At 41.4% G+C, this 27,239-nt stretch overlaps 1 protein-coding gene and 1 long non-coding RNA gene across 2 annotated transcripts; both read left to right on the top strand.

Moving 5' to 3' along the window:
- Positions 1-1,084: 1,084 nt before the first annotated feature.
- Positions 1,085-7,402, top strand: LOC144406167 (uncharacterized). The gene is made up of 2 exons (XR_013467364.1): positions 1,085-1,226; positions 7,328-7,402. It is a non-coding gene; the product is annotated as an uncharacterized LOC144406167 (long non-coding RNA).
- Positions 7,403-17,747: 10,345 nt separating this feature from the next.
- LOC120816872 (fibroblast growth factor 4-like) lies at positions 17,748-23,209 on the top strand. Its single transcript, XM_040172544.2, has 3 exons — positions 17,748-18,039; positions 19,335-19,438; positions 22,715-23,209. Exons 1-3 carry the CDS (start codon positions 17,748-17,750, stop codon positions 22,889-22,891), a joined length of 573 nt encoding a protein of 190 aa, XP_040028478.1. The 3' UTR covers positions 22,892-23,209.
- The last annotated feature ends 4,030 nt before the right edge of the window (positions 23,210-27,239 follow it).

The raw sequence follows: 27,239 nt of genomic DNA on the forward strand, positions 1-27,239 counted from the left end.
TCCGACGTCCACCATCGTAAAGCGATACCTGGCATTGCATATTGCCATGATGACAAAGGAGTGATTACCTTTTTATATTTAAAACAATCACTCCCGGCATGAGGTGGTGCCTTAATATTCACATGCTTTCTGTCGAGGCTTCCAACGCAGTTCGGGAAGTTCCATTGTCACCAAAAGTCCGTTGCTATGGCTGCCCACTGGCTGGTTGAAGGACAGGGAAGGAATTCTGGCTGCAGCGCTTTCCACAAAGCCTGGCAGACCTCGTAAACAATTCTGGACATCGTGCTGGATTCCAGTTTATGACTCGCAGCTACAGCCTGTTGGGTTCCACCCGAGGCTAAAATCCGTATGGCCACAGCCAGTCTCTGGGCGACATCGATTGGCGTGCCCTGATGCCGTATGTGCGGTTGCACACGACGAAGAAGGTCATCGAATAGGCCAGCCTCCAGTGTCGGATCTCGGGCTCCACACTTCCCCGATACTGGCTCCTGTGGTCTGCGTTTGTTTTATCACTGTTCTCCCATGGCAGTTTGAAGAAAGGAAGAAAAATAAAAAAAAGCATTAGCAGCCAGCAAAGTGTACTGATAAGCACCTCAGATACTTAATTTTAAAAATATCAACCGTGTATCATCAAATGTAAACAGTTGTTAAATGTTGCATGTTCTAAAATCCTGCTCAGTTTTGGTACATTTAGCATTATCATATGAAAAAATAAAAGCGTGACAATATTCATATTTCACTTTTTCAAACATTAGAGAGAAATTCATGCAATAACTTTTCCAAGGATAATGTTTGGCAGTAGCACAAAGTTAAATATGTAAAGGTTCATTGTCATATATAAGTGTTAAACATAAATGTTGAAGTGAAGTCAACCAAGGGAAACGAGAGGCATGAACTACAAAATAAGACAGGAAATGACCCCAAAATGCGACTGGACCCCCCTGTTTAGCGACGCATTCCAGATGGCTCCTAACACATACAGAGGGCAGTCACTGGGGGGTGGCCTGAAGGCCAGCTGGGACCTGGGCTCAGGAAGACCGCAGATAAATTAGGTCTGCTGACCATAGTGGGAGGGGAGCCAGAATCAGTGGTCCGGGCAACCGTGTGCCAGTCTCTGGGGCACTGGCGACAGAAAATGGGGTAACTGACTCTGGGCCGCTGGTTGGACTCGAGGAACCGGGCTCGGGGCCAGCGGCGACAGAAGGCGAGGATCCAGGATGTGTGTAGTAAGTGTAGTCTGTAGATTTTTCCATCACAATTTATTTTAGAGCATGTGTTGGCTAGTATAAAGCTTTGCTCTTAACTCTCAAGCCTCAATACGTACCACTAACTGAAACCAGATTTTGTATTTGTTTATGCCAAAAGCATTGCAGCGCTTATCCCTCAGCAGCCTTTTCTACACAAATCAATAAGTGCATGTCCATTTTGGTTGGATCAGACAACAGTTTGTTTTTAAATAAACAAATGTGAGGATGAAGGAGGAGTTCTTGATCTAAAAATGTATTGAGATTTAGTGTCCTGCAGGGTGACATCTTCACCATTGAAGCACTGACAATACCCTCTGGGTAGACCTGCTTTACTCAACTGTTACTATCGATTGATAATCCGTTATATCAGTTGCGTTTTTCATGACCACATATTACATTACATTACATTACATGTCATTTAGCTGACGCTTTTATCCAAAGCGACGTACAATAAGACATATGAAACTGACACTTCAAAGTGTTTTCAAATCTTTAGTTTAATGGTGTGAAGGCCATCTCAATGTGGTTGGAGAGAAATTACTTTTGTTTTTTAATGAACACATCATAGATATGTGGTGTTTGGATTTGACTACATGATATTTGTCTTTCAAGACCAAAAGAAATGTGTACGTCTCCAACCAAGCATCTTTCCAAATCAGTCCAAGCTGTGTATGAATGAATCTGAATAAGTGGCAGACACACAATCATATTTTCATTGGCCGCTATGCTGCTTCCTACTTCCTTCCTACCTACCATCTCGTGTCACATTTGTGATGTCATATGACACACCATAAAAATATGAAAAAACCTACTTTTGGAATAGGAATTTCGATTGAGCGACATTCATATTGTGAAGAGGGTCATGTTTCACCCAAAGGTTTTAGTTTGTGTCTTGTGTCTGCACTTCCTTTGTTCCTGGCTGCTTTATTTTGACCCTGCTTTATTTTGTAGGCCAAGTGAAGTTCCTAGGGTTTGCTGTGTGCTCTTGGCTTCTTATTTCTGGTGCTTAAGTGCCCCCAGGTGTTCAAAAGCAGAACTGCAATGTCACATGATGCATTCCTTTTGACACAAGGACCCTTGTGAAGAGACACACAAAGGTAGCCGAGGTACATAATAAAACACCCAGTCATGTACACAAACTCATACCTGCCCCCAGTAGTCAATATTTTAGCAGGAGGCTAATAAATATCCCCAGCCCTTGGAGATGTTTGAATTACCAGCATCCTACACTGCTGCACTCCTTAATGCTGCCTGATGTTGTGTTTCAATTCAATTATTCCCATTGTGCTTGTGGGAGATCAATCAACCAGGCTATTCACTTTAGAATTTCAGGCTCATTTATTTACCAATCAAATGATTGGTCATTCATTAACGCAGCTGTAGCCACCAGGGCCGCACACAGGATGAGACCACTGTTCCAAAGAGAGAACGCAATCGACTATTTTTGGGGTGATACCCATGTAGCTTTGACATTTCACAGTGCATGCTTCTTTGGCTCCGGGCTGATTATCAAAACAAAGAAGTTTATTCTTTTGACATTTGCTTTCCTTGTAGGGATTTATATCTTGTTGAGAAACCTGCCCGCATGCAAATGTCAAATGTGACCTCTGCCATGGAACTGCTGTGTTTGGATAAAGGCGTCAGCTAAATGACATGTAATGTAAACCAATCCAGTCAGAGCTTAGGAAATGCCACATCAGCAGGATCATCAACATTTGGAGAGCAGACACAAAATGGTCCATCTTTGCTCACATGTTCTTCAGATTCTTTCTCCCTGTTGCTTTCACACTCCAAAAACATGTGCAGGTTAGATTCAACCCAGCCATATGTGTGACTGTACACCTCTCTCTATGTGTCAGACTTTAGACCTATCCAGGGTTAACCCAGCCTTTCCAGCTACAGATAAAGGACGGATGGACATTTGTTGAGTGTTTTCGCATTATTACAACAACCGGTCTGCCTACTTTTGCATTTATCCATTGCATTCAATCCAATTTGTTCAGCACATGTCTTGATATTTACAGCTGACATTGTCTATCAATACCACTAAAATCCATTTAAAAATGTTTATTCAATTCATTTTGTACAGCCCAAAATTGCAAATTTGTCTCCGATGAAGGGAGGAAACCTTAGGGAGAATGGCAGAAAAGGGATCCCTCTTCCTGGATGGACAGACTGCAATGGATACAGAATGAACAGCGTATCAGATATACAATAAGTTCACTTCCTAGAACAGAAATGATTGAAATATTCACTTCCTAGAACAAAAATGATTCAAATATTGAGAGTAGTAAGCAAGGTGTAAGGCAGGACCACTGCAGGGACAACCACTATCCATAGAAACCTGGAGGACACAGACTTCAGGAAAGGAAAAGAATTACAGTTCGATTTACAGAACGAAAACTACCTAATGCGCTATAGTCGCAGTTCAAGTTCAAGTTCAAGTTCAATTTTATTTATATAGCACATTTAAAAACAACCTCAGTTGACCAAAGTGCTTAACAAGCTCGAAAAGCAGCGATACAATAAAACACAGACAGAGCACAATGTACAATACAAAATAACTGATAGTAGAGAAGAACAAAGTCAAAATATCAAAGCTCAACTAGAATTAAAAGCCAATGAATAATAGTGGGTTTTAAGGAGGGACTTGAACGTTGCAATGGTCCGAGCTGTTCTTACATGGATAGGTAAACTATTCCAGAGGTTTGGAGCAGCCACTGAAAAGGCTCGGTCACCTCTGGTTTTTAACCGGGATCCAGGCACATCGAGGAGCATCTGATTAGACGACCTCAGTGCTTTGATAGGTGTGTGGACATGTAAGAGCTCCGACAAGTAGGAAGGCGACAACCCATTTAAAATTTTAAAAACAATTAATACAATTTTAAATTCAATCCTGAAACAAACAGGAAGCCAGTGGAGGGTGGCCAAAGCCGGTGTAATGTGGTCGCGTTTTTTTGTCCTGGTCAAAAGTCGAGCAGTTGTACCCAATTGAGTTTCACAGAGTCTTGATGGCAAAGACTCCACAACCGTAGACTTTCACAAAACAATATTTTTAATTTGACAAAATTGGAAATCTATCCAATCATTTACCTAATTTATTATTTACCTTTTTATTATTTTAAAGCATGAAAAAAATAGTATCATGCATGTAGGTCAAACATAGCACTGGGCTACTAAAATAAATATTTGTAGGAGGTTCGTACAGAGCCGATTCTAGCATTTTGAAGATTTAAAATCATATTCTTAATTACAGCTTTGACTTTCAATACATGTGCCAAATTCAAATTACAATTTGAGCATGTTCAGTCTTTGAAAAGCTCCCCTTTATTTACTACAAAGACTGCTGATATTGTGCGATTAACTGCAGCCCCCCCCCTCAAGTTTAAATATAATTTAATAATTAGGTTAGGTTTGGGGATGTGATCATATGCTACAAATTCGATTCGGATTGGGCCAAAATGTGTCTTTTACAGAATTCAAGATGTCGGAAAATTGAACTACAATTCTAGGGAGCATTGTAGAGACATTTTTCATGGTCAAATTAGAACTTTAGAACTTGGGATCTGATAAAGCCTGTAAAAAAACAACTTGAGAATAATAATTATTCCAAATACAATCTGTAGTGGTAAAATTAGATGGGTAAAGCATGAATTTTTTTGATCAGACCTTGAAGCAATGCGCCGCAACTCGTACGGGGTTACACGGTGGACAAAGGGGCCGAGGGCGGGTGGCTGCACGGTGGCACCGACGATGGGGGGTGCCATGTGAAACGAATCCATATGAAAGAAGCAGAAGCGACGGCGCACGCGTGAGGACCGTTCTGTAATTCTCACAATAGCAAAGTCTTCCGGCGGGCTGCACACCCTGGCGGGACACGAGTTTGACATATGTGACCCACACTATCTCTTTCTGGACCTTAGTGTCAAAGACTCTTCTGTCTCTATATTTCTACAACCTTGCATGCTTGGTGACTTATTATATATATATATATATGCGCCAAGCTTGCTCTGTGTTATGTGTGTATGTTCTCATGTTGATTGTATCTTTTATTTCATTGTGTTTACCTTCCACACATTAAAGACCGGCCACCATCTATCATGAAACCGTCCGTGAGGAAAAAAAAAAAAAGGTTGGAGACAACTGCTCTAAAAAAACAAAACTGAAGGCTTCACAAGAAAGAGAGACAGGAGGGAGGAGGACAGAAAGGCAGTAGCTTTCCTCAGATAAGAGACAGAAAACAAAGTAGCAACTGGTAATTGTTTTGCATGAGTAAGTCCCAAAGGCTTGATGGCAAGAAATAGGCATGAAAATTCAAAATGTACTGTGAATGACTGCGCTCCTAAGCCTGTTTATTTGTGTGATAACCGGAGTAAAAAAGGAGCAGAGATTTCTGGGGAGAGAGAAAATAGCAATCATGCCCAGAGCTAAAAATGTGGAGGCCATATTACTCATAGTCCAGGCAATCAAGTAATAGCAGCTTCCAATCTACTGTAGCTGCAGCGCAGGAAACTAGCAGAAGGGAGACATGCTCACAGAACCCAAAGAATGTACAGTGAAAAAGAGACCCATGTCAATGTTATATACCTCTCAGAAATAAGGCAAAGAAGAGTGTCCCCAGATCTTAAATAATCTCTTATGTAGAAGAGGAGCTCTCAAAGATTTTTATTGTCATTTACACACGCTCTGTGTATTGAAATTCTTGTGCTTGTCTTTCCGGAAAGCCGACCAATTTGAAAATGAAAATAAAAATAAAATACAATATTTACATAAATGCAGTTTACATGCAGTTGAGATGGCTTGGGGAAGTAAATCAACAGACATGGTGCATAGTTTTACTTAATTTTATTATTTATTTGACCTTTAAAAATAAATTGAACCAATTCTCATTTACAATGATGAACTGGCCAAGAGGTAGTAGCACAATCCATACAGTGACAGATACAAACACAAGAAAACAAATTGCTGAAAACCAGTAAGTTGATAAACAGGCAAATTACTGGAAGAGAGAGAATCAGGAACATTTATTGTGAAAATATGTTAGTCGTATGAGGAATCTGACATGGCGGTAGGTTAGGTGCATAACAGAAAGACAATGGACAACAAGACCGGTAAGATAACATAACAATTTACAATGTAACTCTACAGAATAAAATATATGGTTAAGGGGGATATAAAGGAAAAAATAAATAAAAGATAAAAATAGTACGTTGCGAGCTCTGTTCGCTGGTGGGCGAAACTGCCGTGCACGTGTAACAGGTCTAAATATGTAAATCTTTTTTTGTTTTCAATTGTGTTTGGTTCAAGTTACTGTGTTTTATTTCTCCAAAATCCTTTTTCTGTCCTGTATATAATTAGCTTTGGTATTAGGAGTTATATTATTTTGTGTAACAGCGCCCTCTTGTGGGTAGAGTATTGTTTGACTGGCATTGCGTGCCCTCGTCAGTCTGCTCACCGGTGACTGAGGGGAGGTACGTACCGTACGCAACGTGAGCATTAAAACCGAATTAATGTATTTCACTGTCTGTTTAGGTACGCTTGATCATTTCTTTGTGTAATATTGTAAGGGCATATGTGACGAGTGGTTTTGTGTTCTTTTAATGTATATTTGGGGTGAATAATGGGACGTTGCAATAGCTAGCTAACCACCTTGCTCTATGCGTGCGTGCGTCGTTAGCTTTCACCATTTTGTCTCCATGCGGGTAGCCTATATGTTTCAGTGTTTATTTTTTTTGTATAGGTTACTGGTTGTGTATGGAGAAGAATCACGTCCATGTTTTTATTTGATTTCTGCAGGTATGTACTTTTATTCTATTCTATTTAATTTCCATGTTCAGCAAATGTGATGTTCATTTATATGTATTACGTTAGGAAGTCCGACAATTGTGGTGTAATCCTGTAGGTATTTATGTTGTAGTCTATGTGTGAATAGAAGATATATTTCCTAAGGAGAGCATCGGAGAGAAAACAGTTTGATGCAGACATTTATTCTCCATAGTTTTTTTATTTGTTTATTTTGTTTTATGCTTTTGAATGAATGTAATTCAACTGTCAGTCTGCTCACCGGTGACTGAGGGGAGGTTACTGGTTGTGTATGGAGAAGAATCACGTCCATGTTTTTATTTGATTTCTGCAGAATAAAGTGCCTAAGGGAATGTCAACGTCCTGTTATCAGTGCACCTGAACACAACGCAGTAGTCGGCGAGGCACAGACCGTGCCGGCTACACACGGTAAGAGGACAATTGTAAACGTGAAGAAAAACGCTTGATGACTCTTGGGAAATATGTCAAAGATGGAAGAGCGCACATAATTAGGAGAGAATCCGGTCAATTTTTTAAAATAAAACATTTTTCAGAAAAAAAACAATTCTGGGTTACCAGTCCGGTGTTTTGGGATCACTGCTCTACACAACGGTGTTGTGAGTGTATGTGCATATGGAGCGTGAAGGGGGTGACGGGTGGTGGTCAGTCAGTGGGGGACTGCCGACGTGAAGAAACTGTTTGTGTGGCCTTCCTGGTGATGGAGCTGATGTTCAGCTCCTACTTGAGGTCCTGGGTGATGATGTAGCCCAGAAATCGGAAGGAGCCTCAAGCCATCAAGCCTCCCGCAGCGCACAAGGCTGCGATTGGTCTGCTAACTACATCCCTTAAGTGTTGGAAATCGTGTCTCCCTTACGTTCCACTTTCTTGCACGAGCTCTGACTGTAGAGAGAACAGTCATTGGTCAACCAATCTCAATGTTGCCAGATACACGATAATTATCCTCCAAATACGACCATTTTGAGCCTTTGGTACGATACGTCACCATTTCCAATCTGGCAACATGAAAAAGAGGACACTTCGTCGCGGGGGGGGGGCGTGGCTGGAGATGTCACGTGCTGTACACAATGCAACTAGTGGAGGCGGCCAGGTGCTCAGTGTTGCCAGATTGGAAATGTTCACCATTTCCAGCAATACTGAGCACCTATCGTACCAAAGGCTCAAGATGGTCGTATTTGGAGGACTCTGAACGGAGTCCGACTGAGAGACTTCAATCCGCACCTGAACTGGAGAGGCATGATTGGGAGGAACGGTGTCCCTGCTCTGAACCTTAGCGGTCGTTTGTTATTGAACTTCTGTGCCAGTCAAGGATTGTCGTAACAAACGCCATGTTCGAGCATAAGGATGTTCATCAGTGTACGTGGTACCAGAGCACCCTAGGCCAAAGATCGATGATTGATTCTGTAATTGTATCATCTGGGGCCGTATGTTTTGGACACTGGGGTAAAGACAGGGACAGAGCTGTCAACTGATCACTATCTGGTGGTAAGCTGGGTCAGAGGATGGGGGAAGACCTGGTAAACCCAAGCGGGTAGTGCGGGTAAACTGGGATCATCTGGAAGAGGCAGAGGTCCAAAATATTTTCAACTCATACCTCCGGCGGAGCTCTCACATTCCTGTGGAGGTAGGAGACATTGAACCAGAGTGGTGTATGTTCAAAACTTCCATTGCTGAAGCTGCGGCAGTGAGTTGTGCCTTCAAGGTCTTGGTGTATCAACGCGCGGTAATCCTCGAACCCCGTTGTGGACACCAGTGGTCAGGGAAGCCGTCCGACTGAAGGAGGCCTTCCGGGTTACGATATCCGGTTGGACTCTGGAGGCAGTTACAGTGGACCGACAGGCACAGCAGCGAGTGCGGGGTAACTATAGAAAAGGACTTTCAGTCGGCACCAAAGTGCTTCTGGAAGACCATCCAGCATCTCAGGAGGGGGAAACTGGGAACCATCCAAGCTGTGTACTACGGCTGTCAAAATTGGTCAAAAATGACATTCGAATATTCGCTTTAAAAAAAACACTTGAATATATTCGAACATCTGGTTGCGCATTAGACCCGTCAATAACAGGACAAATTAATACAACGAGACAGAACTACTTGTATAGAGAATTTATTTAAGTTTAAACCAACATATTACCTACACAAAAATAAGTAAATTAACTAACGGCCAAGACCGCAGATCTCTCGCTCGCTCTCTGAGCAAAGCGGCTTAAATGAACGACACCAATAAAAAAATGCAGAGTGCTGAGTTTTGTGCAAGCAATTTAAGGTCGCGATTCTTGTCCCAAATATGGCAGGCTTCCTTCAGTGATTGAAACTGAACATTTTACAGTACCGACATTGAACGCTCCGAGCAAGCTGTGCTGTAAACACAGAACTTTTCCTTGGTATGAAACGGCAAATAATCAAAGCAGTGCATGAAGCTGTTGTAGCCTATCTAGTCTATTTTATTCATGCAATATACAGTTAGTACAGGCGCACGCCCGCCCGCAAAGCAGACAGTTCCGGGATCATCGTCAATTTGCCGCAGTGGCAAAGTCCCGGGAATTGATGAGATCCGTCAAAGCAGATGAGATACTGAAAGCAATGGATGTGGTCATGGATGACGTGCCACTTCAACATTGCGTGAAAGTCTGGGACAATGTCAAAAGAGTGGCAGACCTGGGGTGGTACCTCTCTTCAAAAAGGTTCAAAAAGGTGGACCAGAGTGTGTGCCAATTACAGGGGTATCACACTACTCCGCCTCCCTGGTAAAGTCTACTCCAAGGTGCTGGAAAGGAGGGTTCGGCCGATAGTCGAACTAAGGAAGAGGAACTATGCGGTTCCTGTCCAGGGCGTGGAACGAGGGAACAGCTCTTTACTCTTTCAAGGATTATGAAGGGGGCCTGGGAGTATGCTCATCCAGTCTACATGTGTTTTGTAGACCTGGAGAAGGCCTATGACCGGGTCCCCAGAGAGATAATGTGGGAGGTGCTGCAGGAGTACGGGGTGAGGGAGTCCCTACACACCCAAAGCGAGAGCTGCGTTCGGGTACTCGACAGTAAGTCGGAGGCGTTTCTGGTGGGAGTTGGCCTTCGCAAGGGCTGCGCCTTTTCACCAATCCTGTTTGTGGTTTTCATGGACAGGATACCGAGACGTAGTCGGGGGCAGGAGGGTCTACATGGCACCCTCTGTCTGTGACCTCCAACTCTCACCGGAGTGGTTCGCAGCCAAGTGTGAAGAGGATTAGAACCTCTAATCTGAGGCCATAGTTCTCCGCAGGAAACCGTTGGATTGCCTGGTAGGGAATGTGTCCTTACCCCAAGTAAAAGCCGGCACATGCTTCTGCGTCTGCGTCGTTGTGTCGACGCACTCGTTTCAATTCATGCTTCTAAAAGGCTTGCGTGTGTTGCAGAGCAATTCCCTGCCAGAACACTAGGTGGAGTAACGTGTTTTTGTCGAAGATGACCTAGATAACGATGTCTTTGTTTATTTACTCGGTCTTGCTGTCCACATACACCTTGGAAGATGGCAGAGAGGCAAGACACACAAAAACAGTTGATGGCGTTGGAGCTGCTGAACATTGAAGAGCAACTTCTTTTAATGAATCGCCAAGAACAGAAGAGGAGGCGGAGGTCTGTACGGCCACTAAATCAACCTAGGCCGCAGACGGGTGAATATTCGTCTCTTGTCCAACCTATGAGGAATATGGACGAAGAGATGCACTTTAAGTATTTCCGCATGTCGGCTGGCCGGTTCGACGACCTTCTTTGTCGTGTGCAACCGCACATACGGCATCAGGGCACACACAGCACGCCTATCGATGTCGCCCAGAGACTGGCTGTGGCCATACAGATTTTAGCCTCGGGTGGAACCCAACAGGCTGTAGCTGCGAGCTACAAACTTTAATCCAGCACGATGTCCAGAATTGTTTCCGAGGTCTGCCAGGCTTTGTGGAAAGCGACGGCGGCATTTTCAAAGAGAGCAGTTTTGGCAAAATGCTGTTCGACCAGAAGATGAACCTGCCGCCATCAGCGTTCCTTCCTAGGACCACGACCAATGCCCCACACATGATTGTCGCTTTCCTCCTGCACAACAACATCATGCGTCCATTTCCAGGTATGTCTTAAAACCATAATGAATTGCATAGCATGTTGCATACATATTTGAATGAACGTTGTATCTTATCTGTGATTGTGGTGCTACTATGTTCCATTCGGTAACACTGCATCTTTTGTTGTATTATCAGGGGCAAATCTGAGCAGGGAGAAGCAGAATCTCAACTACACACTATCCAGAGCCAGGAGGATCATTGAAAATACCTTTGGTATCATGGCGACACGGTGGGGAATTCTCGGGAGGACGCTTGAGTTCCTTCCAGAGAAGGCTGTGGATGAGCCTTGTGTAGTTCTCCACAACTACCTGCCACACACCGATGAAGCAAATGTGTCAATACTTATTTGTTATTTGTCAACATTTATGTAAATAAAACAAGTTATAAAAGTACAAGGTCAAGGTGCAAAACAAGTAAAAGCAAAAGTACAAGAACGGTACAAAATACAAACCAACTATTAATAAAATAACTTTCTAAAAACTGTAAACTGGGGAGAAGCTGAAGAGGCTTCCTGGACGAAGGGCTCAGGTGAGGGGATGGATGGTTCGGAGGAAGTCTCAGGACATTAGGGGATGGATGGCTCGGAAGAGGCCTCAGGTGATGAGGAGGTGGATGACTCGGTGGACGGCGATGGTCCTTTGTCAATGGCCATGCTGGCAGTTGAGGGCTGTTCATGATGATAAAATAACATATAGTTAGTCTGTTAACAATGTGGAAATCGCATATGGCTACAATGCTAGAAGTAACATAACTGCATTCCTAACATCAACAATGTGGACACTTTAAGAACAGACCTTTGCTCTTTGTTCATGCATTTACATCTTGCATCATCTTTGCATCGCCCACCGTTCTTTAGGGATTTGGAAACAGCTTGTAGCTACAATGGCAAACTTTACAGGCAATTGCATTACATCTACAATTCTACATCTCTTTACCACCATTTATCTCGTTTACAATATGTTAAAGCATAGTCCAACTGAACTCTCCCACTCTGATTACACTGCTAGCGTACTAGCTCGAACACACAAAGGCCAACCAAGAACTTTATATTTACCTTGTCGTAGTTGGACGACGTCGCCCGATGTTTGATGTGTGGGCCTAGCCACGATAGGGATCCATAAAAAGCTGTTTTTTTTTCTTTTTTGCCCCCTGCATCGCCACTGCTGCTTTTTATCGACTTTTTCACACAGACATATTTGTCCCGTAATCTCCTCCACAACTTGGTGCAACCCTCGACCGGCAAACCGACGTTTGCGGAGATCTCCCTCCATGAATTGGACGCCATCTGCACGTCTTTGTAGTCCGCCAAGATGTAGTTAGCAGACCAATCGCAGCCTGGTGCGCTGCAGGAGGCTATAAAATGGGTCAACGCACGCAAGGAGGTTTGAAAAAGCATGCAAGGGACACGCAAGGGGCTCTTGCGTCTGCGTTCCCTTGCGCCGCTCTGGAAACGCAGAAGCATAAACTAGGCTTGAATGTGTGTGAGTGAGTCATTGAGTGAGCTCGAACTTTTAGTTCTTTTCCAGTTTATGTGTATTACTTTAGTGTGGTTAGTTTGTTGGGTTTCACATTGAGGTGGGTTCAATGTTTTTTGGGGTGTTTTTCTCCTGGAGGTGCTTAATGACAGTCTGGCCTCTGGTTCCATGCCGATGTCCTGCCGCAGAGCCGTAATAACGCTACTACCATAAAAGGGAAACCTGCAGGACATCGGCATCCCGGCGCCCTGTGTCCCTGCTGTGTGTGGATTACAAGCTCCTGTCCAAAGTCTTTGCCTCCAGGCTGAGGGAAGCTATTGAGCACGTCATCCATCGGGACCAGACCTACTACTACTGTGTGCCCGGCAGGTCCATGGTAGACAATGTCTACCTCATTCGAGATGTTTTGGAGGTCTCCAGCTCATTGGGTAATAATACTGGTCTAATTTCTCTAGACCAGGAAAAGGCTTTTCACCACGTTGAGCACAACTTCCTATGGAAAGTCATGGGGAGGTTTGGGTTCAGCACTGGTTTCATAGCTAAGATCAAGGTGTTGTACAGGGATATTGAGAGTGTGCTGAAGATAAACTGTAGTCTGTGTGCTCCTTTTAGAGTGCGTAGAGGAGTCCGGCAGGTTGTGCTCTGTCAAGGATGCTCTATGCACTCTCCCTAGAACCCCTCCTCAGCAAAATACACTCTAGCCTGGAGGGCCTGGTTTTAGAAGAATGATTTTATCTGCAAACCGTGACAATAATAGGTACGTCCCTAAATCTAAAATCCTGAGAAATTTCGAGACTCAACCTTGTATTGTTTAAAAGATAATAACGTGATCAAAAGTTAAAAAAGAAGTCCGCCCCCCCAGATTAGAGTGATGCCAAACTGCCCGTGGAATCTCCATTTTCATTAGCCATGTTCGCACAACATAGTCTTTTTATTGGAAGTAGGGACAACGATTGTATCAGATTTTGTGTATCGTCTGAAAGATCCATTCCCATTAGCATTCTCCATTAGCGTTCCAAAAAAAGTCCTTTTAAGCAGCAACTTTCCTCGACCACAGCCAGTAAGTCCTCATCATTTCTATATATTTGCATTTCATCAGATGTCCTTTTTCAGATTAGATTGTTTTCAAGATACTTATTTGTTTTTTGCTTCCATTATTGAGGTTTGCATTGTCCCTTTGAAGTCTTTGTGGTTTTTATTCATTGACAATGATTTACATTATTTTATTTTATTACAGGATGAAAAAAATAAGCCTGTGTGTATGATATTGTTGCTAACAAAATTACTAAATAGAAGGATCTCTCTGGTTCTCCCCCAGATTTCAAAACAAATGTCATTTCTTTTTAGGTGGTTGCAAGACACATGAGACCCCCGACAAAAAAAGAAATCACTAAAAGGCTGTAGGAAAAGGTTTTAATCCAAACTAGAGGATTTGTGAATGCCTGAGCCAATCGTGGAACCTAAAAATGTCTGTGCTCATGTCAGCATCGCAGCAGAATGAAGCAGGCTCAAAAAGTCTGAAAACATATTCACAAGATTTTGGCAATATTTTGCGGTCTTGGTGCACAAGCATCAGAAGACTGAAACTGTCACGGTGTGGGTTCATTCTTTTCTGTTCTATTTTGTAGTTTTCTGCTTCTCGTGTCCCTGGGTTAACCCCTGATCCTGCCCGGGTGTATTTTACCCTGTGAGCGCGATTGTCTGCCGTGTCCCTGATCTTCCTGTGTCCAATCACCTGCACCTAGACCATGTATGTCCATTGTCTCTGAAGTTCATAGTCAATGTCAGTATGTTGTATTGCATAGTGTGTGTTGGTTTGCCTTGTCTCTTAGTCCCTCTTTGCCCCTAGGCATTTGGTATTCTACTTTAAGTATTTTTCTTTTTTGAAGTCTGCTTGAGTCCTATTGTCCGTGAATGAAACTTTCTAAAACAATATGTAAATGCATGTGTTACCATCTGGCCTATGGGACCTGCTTTTCTGGAGTAAGGGTCCCACTGACAAAATGAGGGTTACTGCTTTGTTCAGAGGGGAAAATATAGAGACAGAAAGAGAAAAATAATTCATCAATGCATCCATTCCATAGTACCTAGCGTACATACATGGACCCAGATTACCTGAATTTATTTTAAGACCCTCGACTGTCACATTTCCTCCCACATGGCTTGGGGGAAACGCTGTTGACGAGATTTGGTGTCAGAGCAAATGCTGATGAATGGTTACCCACGTCACAGTTACTACGGGGGTTTCCCCCAGTGGGGAGACCAGTCCTTCACATGTGTACACACATGACCTATCATTGCCTCCGTCTCTCTCTGTGAGTCCTACATGAGCAGTGCTGTGACGCACCACATGTCACATGATATAAACCCTCTACTGCTCTGAGTTAATGTGTGCGTATGTGCCGACGAGATTTGTTTGCATGAATCACATTGTGGTTTACAATGTGTCTTTATGCTTCGGTTATTTGTATGCTGCCCAGTAGCATCTGGATTAACAAAGAGAAGACACAACTATGTACTGGAAAAGTGACTATCATAAATGTATGTATGAAACACTGTGCTCCATTGAAATTGCTGTATTTTAACACAATCATATTCTTTTGGTATTTACAACTATATATAACATAATATGTTGGCATCAAAGAAAACATTGGAAATATACTTTTCACACAACTACGCAGACACCTTAACCTTTTTACACTGCTACATGTTGTGCCTTCCAGACCACAAAACACCAAATAAAAGAATTTAAGATCAGATCAGTAATCGATATCATATACCAGACTTTGTACTGTTTTTGAATATATGCCATACAAATAATTCAATGGATTATCAAACATTATGTACTTCAATGCAAGTGTTGGTGTCTGTTTTATTTATTGATAAAAATTGATATGTGCTTTGCTATGCAAACAAATACATATGCACAATAATAATAAACAGAGTGCATCGAAAAATTAAATCAAAGGACATAAATGTTTTTGACAGTTAAAAGCAGTTTATTGCACAACAATGCATTTGAATTTGGCCACAAAACATCAGACATGGATTATGTACTTTATCTATTTTTCTCAGGTACAATGTGGTGCATCCCACTGCAATATTTATGAGGCTTTACAAGCCAGACCGCTCATCTATTTGGAACCCAGTTGTGGCTTTTACATCTGAGATCCGTCACGCCTAATCAGACCAGGTTCTAGCTGTAACCTTTGTGAATGATCAACAAAGTCCACATTGTTTGCTGGACACCACCTTGACAGCCAGCATAGGTATGATGACATGCGGCTATACATGAAATCATTTTATCCAGGAAAAACTACAACATATGAATATACCATCTCCACAAATCCCAGGTATCAAGAAGTAGATATAGTCTGTAATCTTCTCTACACCCCGAGGTTGATAAAGATGTTCAACAGAAAAAGTAGGAAATCCTTGAAGGGCTCCAGGAAGTTGCCGGTTCACGGACTGTGAATATACGTGTGGGGAAGTATGTGTGTCGAATGGCATCTGCTGAGGCTCTGAAACAACTGTAGCTCTGCCTTGCTTTTGTGATTCTTCTATTTTTTTATCTGCTGTGCTTTTCTTTTGCTGAGACTGATGAAAGGTCTCCATCATTACACCAATAAAGTATGAAGGAGAGAAAAAAGGGGTTTCTTTTGTGCTGATCAACAAAGTAGAAGAACTTCCCTTTGAGTAACTATAACTTAATGATGCCATGAAAAAGTGCAGCAAATAAGAGTAATGTTCACTTTGGGTTTAATAGGGACCATTATAGTGTTACCGGTACCTCCACAGAATAGAACCGGTAGAATCGCAAGGAATGATGGAGTTAGAAGTTCCAGATAGGCAGCATAAAGATCAGCTTTAGCCGGCCTTATCACAGCAGGTCAGGACAAGTAAATATATAGTCCGCTATAAACCACTGCTTTTCTGATGCATGATAGAATTCTGTGTTTGTCCAGTACGAATAAAATCGTGTTTGTCAGTGTAGAAGGTGTTTTACTAACTTATTTTTTGACTGTGTTAAATTTATCAATAAACTGTATTCAGTAGAGAAGCTGTAATGCCGAGACTCTTAGTTGCAACCATGGCTGAGGGACCATTGTTGTTTTCCTTATGGCGTCAGGTGCAAACAACTGAGTACAAAAGCCCTTTCATGACTGTATATTGGGGTTTTAAAGTTATTTCCATTGATGTGTCCAGTGAGTCCTGATCAAGACAGCGTTATAACATGTTTAGTGTAAAATAACCAACAACCAAACTAAACAAAAAACATTAAAAAAACATAATGAATAATACTTTATTGCACATAGAATATCAAAGAAAACAAGTTCTAAAAGAAAACGGCTAATGCAATTATCATAATAAGCTGTGTTGTTCAGTAACTACACATTCAGTGGTTAAATACTTTGTCTTCCTGCATATTTTATGCTCACATATGAGGGCTCACATTTACCAGATGCAAATGACAATAAATCTTCTTATTGTAGTAAGGCAGTCTGTGACCATGATTATTGGATGCTCAGCAGTTTGAAACAGCCCAGTAACTTTATCATTAAAATCTTTTCACAGAATTATATAACTGTGCTATACGTATTGGTAACACGCTGATTTAGAGGACATTCACAAAGGGGTCCAGTACATCCATCCCTCTACTTGATCTCTTCATCAACTTATTTACTACTCGGTTTCTTTGTCCTTGCGTGTTTCTCTTTGTATTCTGTCACTATGTGTTTAATGTATTTCTCAGTTTGTGTGCTTCTACAGCATCTGTGACTCACAGACAAACAAAACAGCAGGTGGTGTGTGATGTAATATGGGCTACATATAAGTAGTCTGTCTACTGGATCTACCTGAGAAGGAAACAGGAGACCACTCTCTGGCAAACTGGACACCTAAATGGGTTCAGCTTCTAGAGGTGTCTAAATAAGCATACTTATACGCTTTACTCAGGGCTTTAAAGAATGCAGAGGTTGAGGCATTTTCTTCATGATTTTCCCTCACAGCAACTGAAGCTGAAACAATCTTATGAAAAATTTTGTTCAAATTGAACATTGAATTGGTCTTACACAATCGTCGTGTATCTCCACGATTTCTGGGTTTGGTGAGCACAGGATGTCATCGTCAAGGTCGAAGTTCCCTCTGCTCCTGTTTGGTATCCTGCTGTGCAGCTCCTTTGCTCCTCTCCCAGTTATCAGCAGTAAGAGACATAGCATACGGAGCGCCGGGCAATTGGTGCGTGCCTTCGGCAGCTGCTGGGACAAGAGAGAGGTGACTGCTAGAGATGGAGAATACCTGCTGGGGATAAAGAGGCTAAGAAGACTTTACTGTAATGTGGGCATTGGCTTCCACATTCAGGTCTTACCAAATGGGAAGATCACAGGCGTGCACAATGAAAACAGATACAGTAAGTTGTTTTCTCTTTCCCTCTGAGAATATACTGAAAATACTCAATTCAATGTAAAAAAAAGGAATAAAAATGTGGTCATTAGTTTTCGAACTGGATTAACTAAATTTGCAACTTTTCTTCTGGCCATCGGGACCATCCATTCCTGTATGAATAGTTAAATCAGAATGAGTAATTAATGTGTTCATTTCAACAATTAAATACAGGTATAACTTGTGGATTGCTGTGAATTGATAATATGGAATTCACTTGGGAAAATAAATCCTCCTTAATTTCTTTATCTCAGGATGTAAATAACTTGAAGTGGACAGGCAGATTGTTAGGGCTGGATTGCAAAATGTAGGGGAGGGGAGGTAAAAACCAAACTTGTGTTCCATAACAATCTATTTTACTTTTCTAAATCTCTGTTATTACTATTACTGGATCCTCATATTTCACCACATTCTCAGAGGTTTTATTCCTAAATTCTGTTTCATAAGCAATTTCAGGCTTAATAAATTAAATATTCACACAGACTACCTTTATCTGGTGGGAAGGTTCAAACATCTCTGCTTTCTCTCCTTGGCTCCCTGACACACCGGATCTCAGCCTATTGAGTCATACATTTTTTTTAACACTTCACCTTCTAGACATGCAAAAAAAGATAAAAAGAGACCTAAACGTTTTCAAAATATCCATAAAAGGTTGAATATGTAAATTGTATTTATTTTAATTAGGGCTGTCTTGATGTAACTGACTGCAGGTAGCGGCCATGTTGTTTCCGCGGTCAACTTCCAGTAAACCAGAAGTAACCAAACGTATGTTAAAATATTTAGTTGCATTAATTCGGCCACATTAATCGCATAGACTAAAGTGTTTTTGTTGACAGCCCTAATTTTAATTAAATGTTATACATTCATTCTGCGTGAAAGTGCTTTTTCCATGAAAATGGGCCTCATTTCAGACACAGTTGGCTGTAATGGGCACACACAGTTACAGGAAACTAGTAGTGTCTTCAGTGGATTGGTGGTAGGTAGAAGCACCTTCATAACGGGTCTCCACTTAGTCATTGATTGTAGGACAAAATGGCAGGACGCAATGAGTTATATAAAGTTTTCCTACATATAATTAAAATAAATATTGACTACTGACTGATTAGTGACAAACAATGTATTTACCGACTCAGGTGATATGGTTAACCAACATCTGATGTGACAAAATATAAACACTTCTCTACAGCACTTGTGAGACGATCGTTATTGGTCTCTCATTTAAATAGTCTGGATTCTGCTGATCCTTTCCTTGTCTCATCCCAGGCATTCTGGAGATGTCCCCAGTGGAGAGAGGAGTGGTCACTCTGTTTGGAGTGAGAAGCGGCCTCTTTATTGCCATGAGCAACAAAGGGAAACTCTACGGCTCGGTAAGAACTGATCAGCATTTGATGACAAGATGTGTGAACTGAAATGAAACAATCCATGTATTAATACTGTAACCTCATCACCAAAGTTTGTTACTTATGGGTTGCTGGGTTGCTAGATTGTCAATGGGAGAACTAGGATAAGATTAAATGTATTTCATTTTAATGATGTATTTAATTAAACAATTCACATTAAATCAGTGCTTTTAATGAGTAAGTATTTGCTGTCCACAGCTACTTAGATTTAGATTAGATTCAACTTTATTGTCATTGCACAGCGTACAAGTACTGAGGCAACGAAATGCAGTTTAACATCCAACCAGAAGTGCAAAATAGCAAAAAGTGCAGAGTATGTGCATATGTAAAGTGTAATAAGTGAATAAATAGATATGTACAGTTAGAAATAGTTATGCAATATGAACAGTAAGAAATGGATATGCAATAACAGTGCAAATGTTCAGTGGCTGGAGGAGGGTGTGTGGCAGTCAAGCCAGGGTGGAGGGGGGAAGTACAGTCACTGAGGGAGATGTGTGTGGGGGTGGGAGTTCAGTAGAGTGACAGCCCCAGTGATGAAGCTGTTCCTGAACCTGCTGGTCCGGGAACGGAGCACCCTGTAGCGCCTCCCAGAGGGGAGAAGGGCAATCAGTCTTTGGCTGGGGTGAGAGCGGTCCTTTTCGATCCTGCGTGCCCTCCGCAGACATCTCTTGCTCTGGACAGCCTCAATGGTGGAGTGAGGAACCGGTGATGCGTTGGGCAGTGTTGATATCCAGGTGACTGAGTTTCGTGATTAGTTTGGAGGGGATGACAGTGTTGAAAGCTGAACTGAAGTCTGAACAGCACCCTCACATAGCTGTTGTTATTGTCCAGGTGAGAAAGGGCGGAGTGTGATGCCGTGGAGATGGCATCCTCCACACTCCTGTTCTTGTGGTAGGCAAATTGGAAGGGGTCCAGTGTGGGTGGTAAGCAGGTTTTGAGGTGAGCCAGGACCAGCCTCTCGAAGCACTTCATGATGGTTGGAGTGAGTGCAACTGGGCGGAAGTCATTTAGGCTCACTGCGGTGGAGTTCTTTGGCACTGGCACGATAGAGGTGGTTTTATCTTTAACTTTGTATGTATGAAAACTTAACTTGGTTAAATAAATCCCATCAGTCATCTAAATGCAGCAAAGTATTTTGATTCTGCAGCCAGTGCACAACGATATTCCAGTGTTACTGCATGGGATTTTATCATGATTAACATTAAAATGAAAGGTTTCTTAGTATGCCCAGAGACAAAGAAATGAATGGTCCAACCATGTTGGGTGACCACATCATCTTCTCCCAAGCCTTCTCTGAATATTTCAGGTGTAAATTGGCAGACTTCAGACGGGCCTGTACATGTGCCTTCATGAACAGGGGGATTTTGCGGGCGCTGTAGGATTTTAATCCATTAGAGTCTGTTACCAATGGTTTTCTTCTTCTCCCGCTGTCTGACTAGTACCTCTTGGGTAGTTCTGGGCTGATCCCTTATCTTTTCTCATGAGATCTTGCATTACTCAATGATAATTTTGTGTTTCTTCCATTTCTGAATAATTAATGTAATAATTGCAGTCTCCTTCTCACCAAGATGCTTGTCAACAGTGTTGTCACCCATTCCACTATTGTGCAGGTCTATAATCTTGTCCCTGACATCGACGGTAGAGAGGTTGGAATCTGAAAAACTGATTCTGTGACAGTGTATTATGTACTATGAACTATGTACTATGAAGCAAGATAACAGGTCTACCCCGTCTGTGGAAGCCAGAATGTTTGCTGGTTGCCAGGGATCAGAATTCACAAAATCAAATGCAGATTTCTAACGTTCATATCATGGGATTTTCAGGACTTTATTCATTTATTGTGTCTCTCCTTGTTAAAATAAACCTACCAAAACCGGCAAGGGATGAAATTATTATTTGAGCCACTGTACCTAAATCAACCTTTGTAGAGATAACTGCAAAGAATCGCAATTTATGTTTTAATCTTTTTTTTTATTAATTATTCATTAACATGTCGATTCCTTTTTAATGGCATACCTTTGTGTATACTAGTCACATTTAACAATCACCATTTATATGACCATATTATTGACATATTTCAATTCATTTCTATCAATATTTAATATTTTTAAATATTCAGCAGTTTTAGATCTCATCATTGCTCAATCGGAATATGCTCATTTTATTCACTTCACCTCTGAGGTGTGTTCCCCGTTAGCACTGTGAAGATGTGTCCTAAATACTATTTTGATCTATTTACTGGTAACCAGTGTGCTGTGGTAGTGAGCTTGTGACCCAGCCAGAAAACAAATTAATTCAGCCCAATGAACAGATTATAGACAATTAACTGTATTTCATTAGGATTAAATTAACAGGCAACTTTGTTTTCCCTCATACAGTATAATCAGATAATATAATTTATTTAAAATGACCAAGAATTATTAATACCGAGATGACGTAAAATACACAGAGTCAGCTGTGTCTGTTGGTCATTTTCCTCTTGCCGAAGGCATAGGTCTAATGGTTTATTTGGTAGCAACTGCCCAAACATGGGAATGATCAGCTCTTGTTAAAATTGTTTTGAATGCTGACTGAGCCATAATCTAAACACCAGTTAGTCATCCAACGGTTAGTCATTCAGTTACTCGTCTAACAGCGGGCCTCTATGCACAAAGGTAGGGGGTTTGGTTGGGGTAGGGGAAGTAAGATTGACCTTTGGTTGGAACTGCCCCCAGACCTCTGAGTAAGGCTGCCATGCCAATGAGTTGTTTCTTTGTAATAGTATATGTTATCATTTAGAGAATAAGGGGAGATTAAGTACCCATAAAACACCATCGTAAAATTAAAAAATTGCAGCATTTTGAAGAACTGCCAGCACTAGTAAATCAAGACAAATCATTTTGTCACAGTATGGCACATTAATTTAGCGCCCCCCCATCAAAAGGTGGGTTTTTGCGTGTCTATTTAATGTTGTTATCAGCAGTAACTAGTGTATGAGCACAGTAACCAGTAACTGGTGAGGAACACTGACTTGCACTAGGGCTACATTCACACTTCTACGTTCACTAATGCCTAGAAAACATTATTCATGTTGGATTAACCTTTGGTAGTCCATTGATATCCAAGGCAGTTGTCAAACGTTTTCTAGAGGTGTGACCAATCAGTGAAGGACACTGCATGAATGCTCACACAATCAAGTAGCGTTCTTACATTTTAAGAAACTAAAACAATGTAGTATTGACTTTATTATCTTCTTCTCCACAGGGTCGATACAACGATGAATGTAAGTTCAAGGAGAATCTCCTGGCCAACAACTATAATGCCTATGAATCTGCCGCCTACCCCGGGATGTACATCGGCCTCAGCAAGACTGGCAAAACCAAGAGAGGCAACCGGGTCACACCCACCATGACAGTGACACACTTTCTGCCTAGGATATGAATTTAAAGAACAAAACTCACAAAAGTAAACAAGGCCACTGTTTTGAACATATTTTACTGTCGGACTATTCCTAGTCTTCTTCTAAAATACAATGTACAAAAGGTGTAAAACTCTTGTTTTATTTTCAAATGTTTTTGCTCAATAAGAGGTTAATGCGCTTAAGGCAATGTTTGTGTTTGTGTAAATGACATGTTCCTTCAGTAGCCCAGAATGGACAGGCCGAATGCTGGCTCCAGAGAGAGCCTTCAACTTCTTTTATTGGAGTCCACTGTAGTCTTCCAACATGCTCTAATGTAGCTGTAAAATGCAAAACTGTGCTACCGCCCGCTGGTGTTGGATTTTCTTTACTTGTAAAGTAGGTAGTGTAGCTTGTAGAGCAATGCAACACGTTAGTAGCTAACGTAACCCACTTGTTTAGGGTTATTCAAATGATTGCAATCATCCAAAACACTGTGAACATGCACATCTGAAATGAACAGGGATTTAGGACACAGCCCTTATCACACCATCCACTCATGCTAACAAAATTGTTGGTGTTACTAGTAGTGGTGACTACTTAATTAATAATTGACTTACTTGTCTAGAGTGTTGTCTCAAATGGAACTCAGTTTATGCCCAGCGAACAGCGTCTTCTTCCGGACCATGAAACACAACCTGTGACTGTGTCAGCAATGAATTGTTCACCATCAATGCCGCGGGTCATTATAAACCTATCAGTAACAGTATCAGGGGTCAAATAATTAAATTATGAATAAGGTTGAATGATTTTTTATTAAAAAAACCTTCTAATCAGTCAGGAAAGGCATTTTAATTAACCGTGTGTCCTAAAACGTACAATTCTCCTTTAAAATAATCCAATGGATGTTTATAATCGGACTGCTGCACTCATTACAATAAGGGATCATTAAGATCAGTGTACATGTTGGTATAGTGTAGGGCCCGTCAACCTGTAGCTCTGGAGCTGCATGTGGCTCTTCAGCACATTTTTGCCTGAGGCTCCGACAAAAAACAACATGGGAACAAATAAGATATTTTTCCAGTGGATCTTTCTGCTATCGATGTTGGAGTGTCACTGAAAAAGCGTTTTGTCAACCAAGATGTGCATCAGATAATAACACACCGCTGTCAAGCCCCTTTCCCTGCGTGTGGCTGATCCCAATCTGCAGACTTGCAGAATATGCTGGAACATCAGCTCCCAGTCACACACTAATCTACAAACATCTAGCATTACCACACTAGAACACCCCCCAGTGCTGTAGTGGTAAAATTAGAGGTGGGTAAACTCAGAATTTTGTGATCATACAGACCTCGACGCGATGCGAAGCAACGCAACACAAAGCGTTGCGACTTTGTAAGGCCGTCCTGGCTATATTGCATTATGTTATCAGTAAAAGTCATATACAATCAATGACAATGAATACATGTGTTAGTAGTTTGTAGTTTATTAAATTTAAGAAAACAGTAAAGAAAAGTATGTCAACACAACAACACAATTGCAGATTAAGAACTATCTACATACGGCGTCTCCTTTTTACAGTAGTGCCCAGAGGGCCTCCTTGTCCTCCACGTCAGGTCCTGCCTTACACAGAGGAGCCATGAACCCCAGAACGCGTGTTCTGTGCTTCTCCTCTCTCTATTGGACCTGGTGTTTCTCCTCTCCCTGTGCTCTCTGCATCATTGCCTGTCCTATCACTGCCTGAAAAAATATGTTGAATTTAAGAGTTAACCAGTTAAGCAGCCTGTCAATTACACTGACAACATAAGTTAAAGGAACACTCATGTACTACCTACGTCATCATAAATAGCCTATACAGCAGGGGGTTTTTCCACATTGAGAACTGACTTGTTTTGTAATTTACGCGTCACCAGGCGTTTTTCTTGTCCTTTTACCGTGCACGACAGCGAACACAGAGCGCGCGACTACTACCCCCCCCGTCGGACGTTCTCGACCGGTCCGCGAAATATTGTCTGACATGAAACCGGTCCGTGAGGTAAGAAAGGTTGGGGACCACTGGGCTGATCCACAGCGTGTATGTGTTTACACACCTCCTGGATCCTGATTGGTGTCGCTGCTGCAGCCGCAAGGCGCTGATTGGATGCTCACAGACCACAATACAGCGCAGATGAAAATGATTCAGACTACGGCGTTTATATGTTCAACAATAGGAAACGTAGTCTTAGCTGTTTTAAAATTACACCAAGTTTATTTCGGATTATTCCAACGGAATTATACAAGGCGCAGGGAACTTTGAGGTGCGTAAACGCTCTTTATAGGTGCGTAAACGCTATTTATAGGTGCGTAAACGCTATTTCCAAAATTCAAGAGGTGCGTAAACGGCGTTTACGTGCGTTTACCCTCCACTACAGCCCTGCCCCCCCTCTCTCCCTCTGCAAATCACAGGCGCCCTCACGTGTACCCCCATCCGAATAGGTAGATAGGATGATGACAATATGAACATGAGACCTTCACTGACCTCCTAAACTCAGTGAATGTGATAACTATTATTCTTACCTCAAACAACTTATTGAAAATATATCCATATCCATGTCCATTACAATAATTTTGAAGACTCATGTCTCTACACCAGACTACTGCAGCTCATGAGACAGATGTAGAAAGACGCTCACAGATGGTTCATTCGAGTATCTGAGCATCTATTCTCAGACCTTTGTGTTCAGGCGCTACGTTTGAGGGCTTTAGTCTTATCTAAGTCTAGTAACGGTTCTGGTTTGGAACAGACTCAGGACCAGAGGAAAACACACTTGAAGTAGTCATACATACAAGTTCTGTCAATGGAGGCAAAGAGGCAAAGTCATAAACCACAGAAGTAAACACTAGAAGGAAACACTGAGGACTACACAAAAACAATCTGGCAAGCAGAGGAGTATACAGTATGTGTGGTTGTTAGGGGGGTAAACCTGGGGCAGGTATAGTGGATTAGGGGGAACGCGAGAACAGGAACTGAAATGAAAAGGGAGATTAGTGACAAAATTAAACAAGAAACACATCTATGGTTAACAGGATGTTATAGGTTTACTCTTTTTATGATATCAGGCTCCAGTTATTATGCATTATTTTCTAAAAGTATGGGGAGGATGGAAGGCCTGAATAGTTTCTGTATTTTATTGACCTCAATGATGGCCTAGACATGCCAGTGTAGGTTTTTCTCATCTTCATAGGAGTTTGATATTGTAATAAAATGTCAAGAATTGGCCGTGATATGAAACAGCTTTTGCGGCTCCAGACAAATTTTATTTGGTTGGAAAATTTGTCAGAATGGCCCTTTGTAGAAAGGTTGTTGACCCCTGGTAAAAAGGTGTAATAGGCCGCTCGGTTTCAACCCCCTGATCTTCTAGCTGGCTTTGTGTTCCCACTGCAGGCTACTGTCATATTTAGTGGTCTGCTGAAAGTTAGTTAGTTCATTAGGTACAAAAAACAATGTGTGAAGCATATATACAAACTAATATACATTATGACTGAAAAGGTATAAGCAGAAGCATAATGCTTATATATTCCTATCCTACATTCTTATCAATTAAGTTGCTCTCAGGAAAATATTGATGTAGAGGAAAGAAGCAGGAAGAAAGGAGAAAGTAAATACATCCATACCAATAGACCTTTCATTTGCACCCTCAAAAATAGCTTCATAAATCGGTCCTTTTAAAAATAAAAAAGTACTTATATTCTTACACAACGTGACACAGCAATGAAAGGTTCCTTTTAAGCGATTAATTTGCTGTTTTCTATCGTATCAAATGCCTTCTGGAGGTCACCATAAAAACCAATAGAATACTCGTCATTTTCAACTACCTGTTATTTCTTCCATTAGTGCATGGGTAGTAATTCTATTTATACTAAATCCATACTGATGTTCATTCAATATTTCATTTTCAGAGTTCCAATCTTTGCACAAATAATTTCTCTAATAATTTTGTAAAACTGGGGAAGTAGTGATATTGGTATATTCCATGTAAAGCCTATCTCCATTTTTAAACATTGGTATTACCTGCTGTTTTCATATTATATTATGCCTTATTTAAAAGACTGATATATAGCCCAGAGGTCCTACTATAAAGTCAATTACTTCTTTAATGATTACATTGTCGATAGAATATATAATCAGATTATCTTTTGTCTTTGAAGTTCTTTACAATTCCAGTTATATCTAATTTTATTTACCCCACTAAGGGATGGGGGTTTTCTGTTATCCTTAATAAGGTTATCAAACACATCTATTTTGTTATCAGGCACAACAATTTTGTTGGCAAGAGTAGATCCAACTCTCATCATCATTCAAAATATTTTTTAAATCGTGCACTCAGAGCAGTTTCAAAAATAACTTCAGAA

Source organism: Gasterosteus aculeatus, chromosome 4, assembly GCF_964276395.1.
Source record: "Gasterosteus aculeatus chromosome 4, fGasAcu3.hap1.1, whole genome shotgun sequence".
NCBI classification, from domain to species: domain Eukaryota; kingdom Metazoa; phylum Chordata; class Actinopteri; order Perciformes; family Gasterosteidae; genus Gasterosteus; species Gasterosteus aculeatus.

Coding starts and splice junctions, on each gene's coding strand:
- LOC120816872 (XM_040172544.2), top strand. CDS start 17,748: ATGTCATCGTCAAGGTCGAAGTTCCCTCTGCTCCTGTTTGGTATCCTG. Junction 18,040..19,334: donor GCACAATGAAAACAGATACA/GTAAGTTGTTTT, acceptor GTCTCATCCCAG/GCATTCTGGAGATGTCCCCA. Junction 19,439..22,714: donor AAGGGAAACTCTACGGCTCG/GTAAGAACTGAT, acceptor TCTTCTCCACAG/GGTCGATACAACGATGAATG.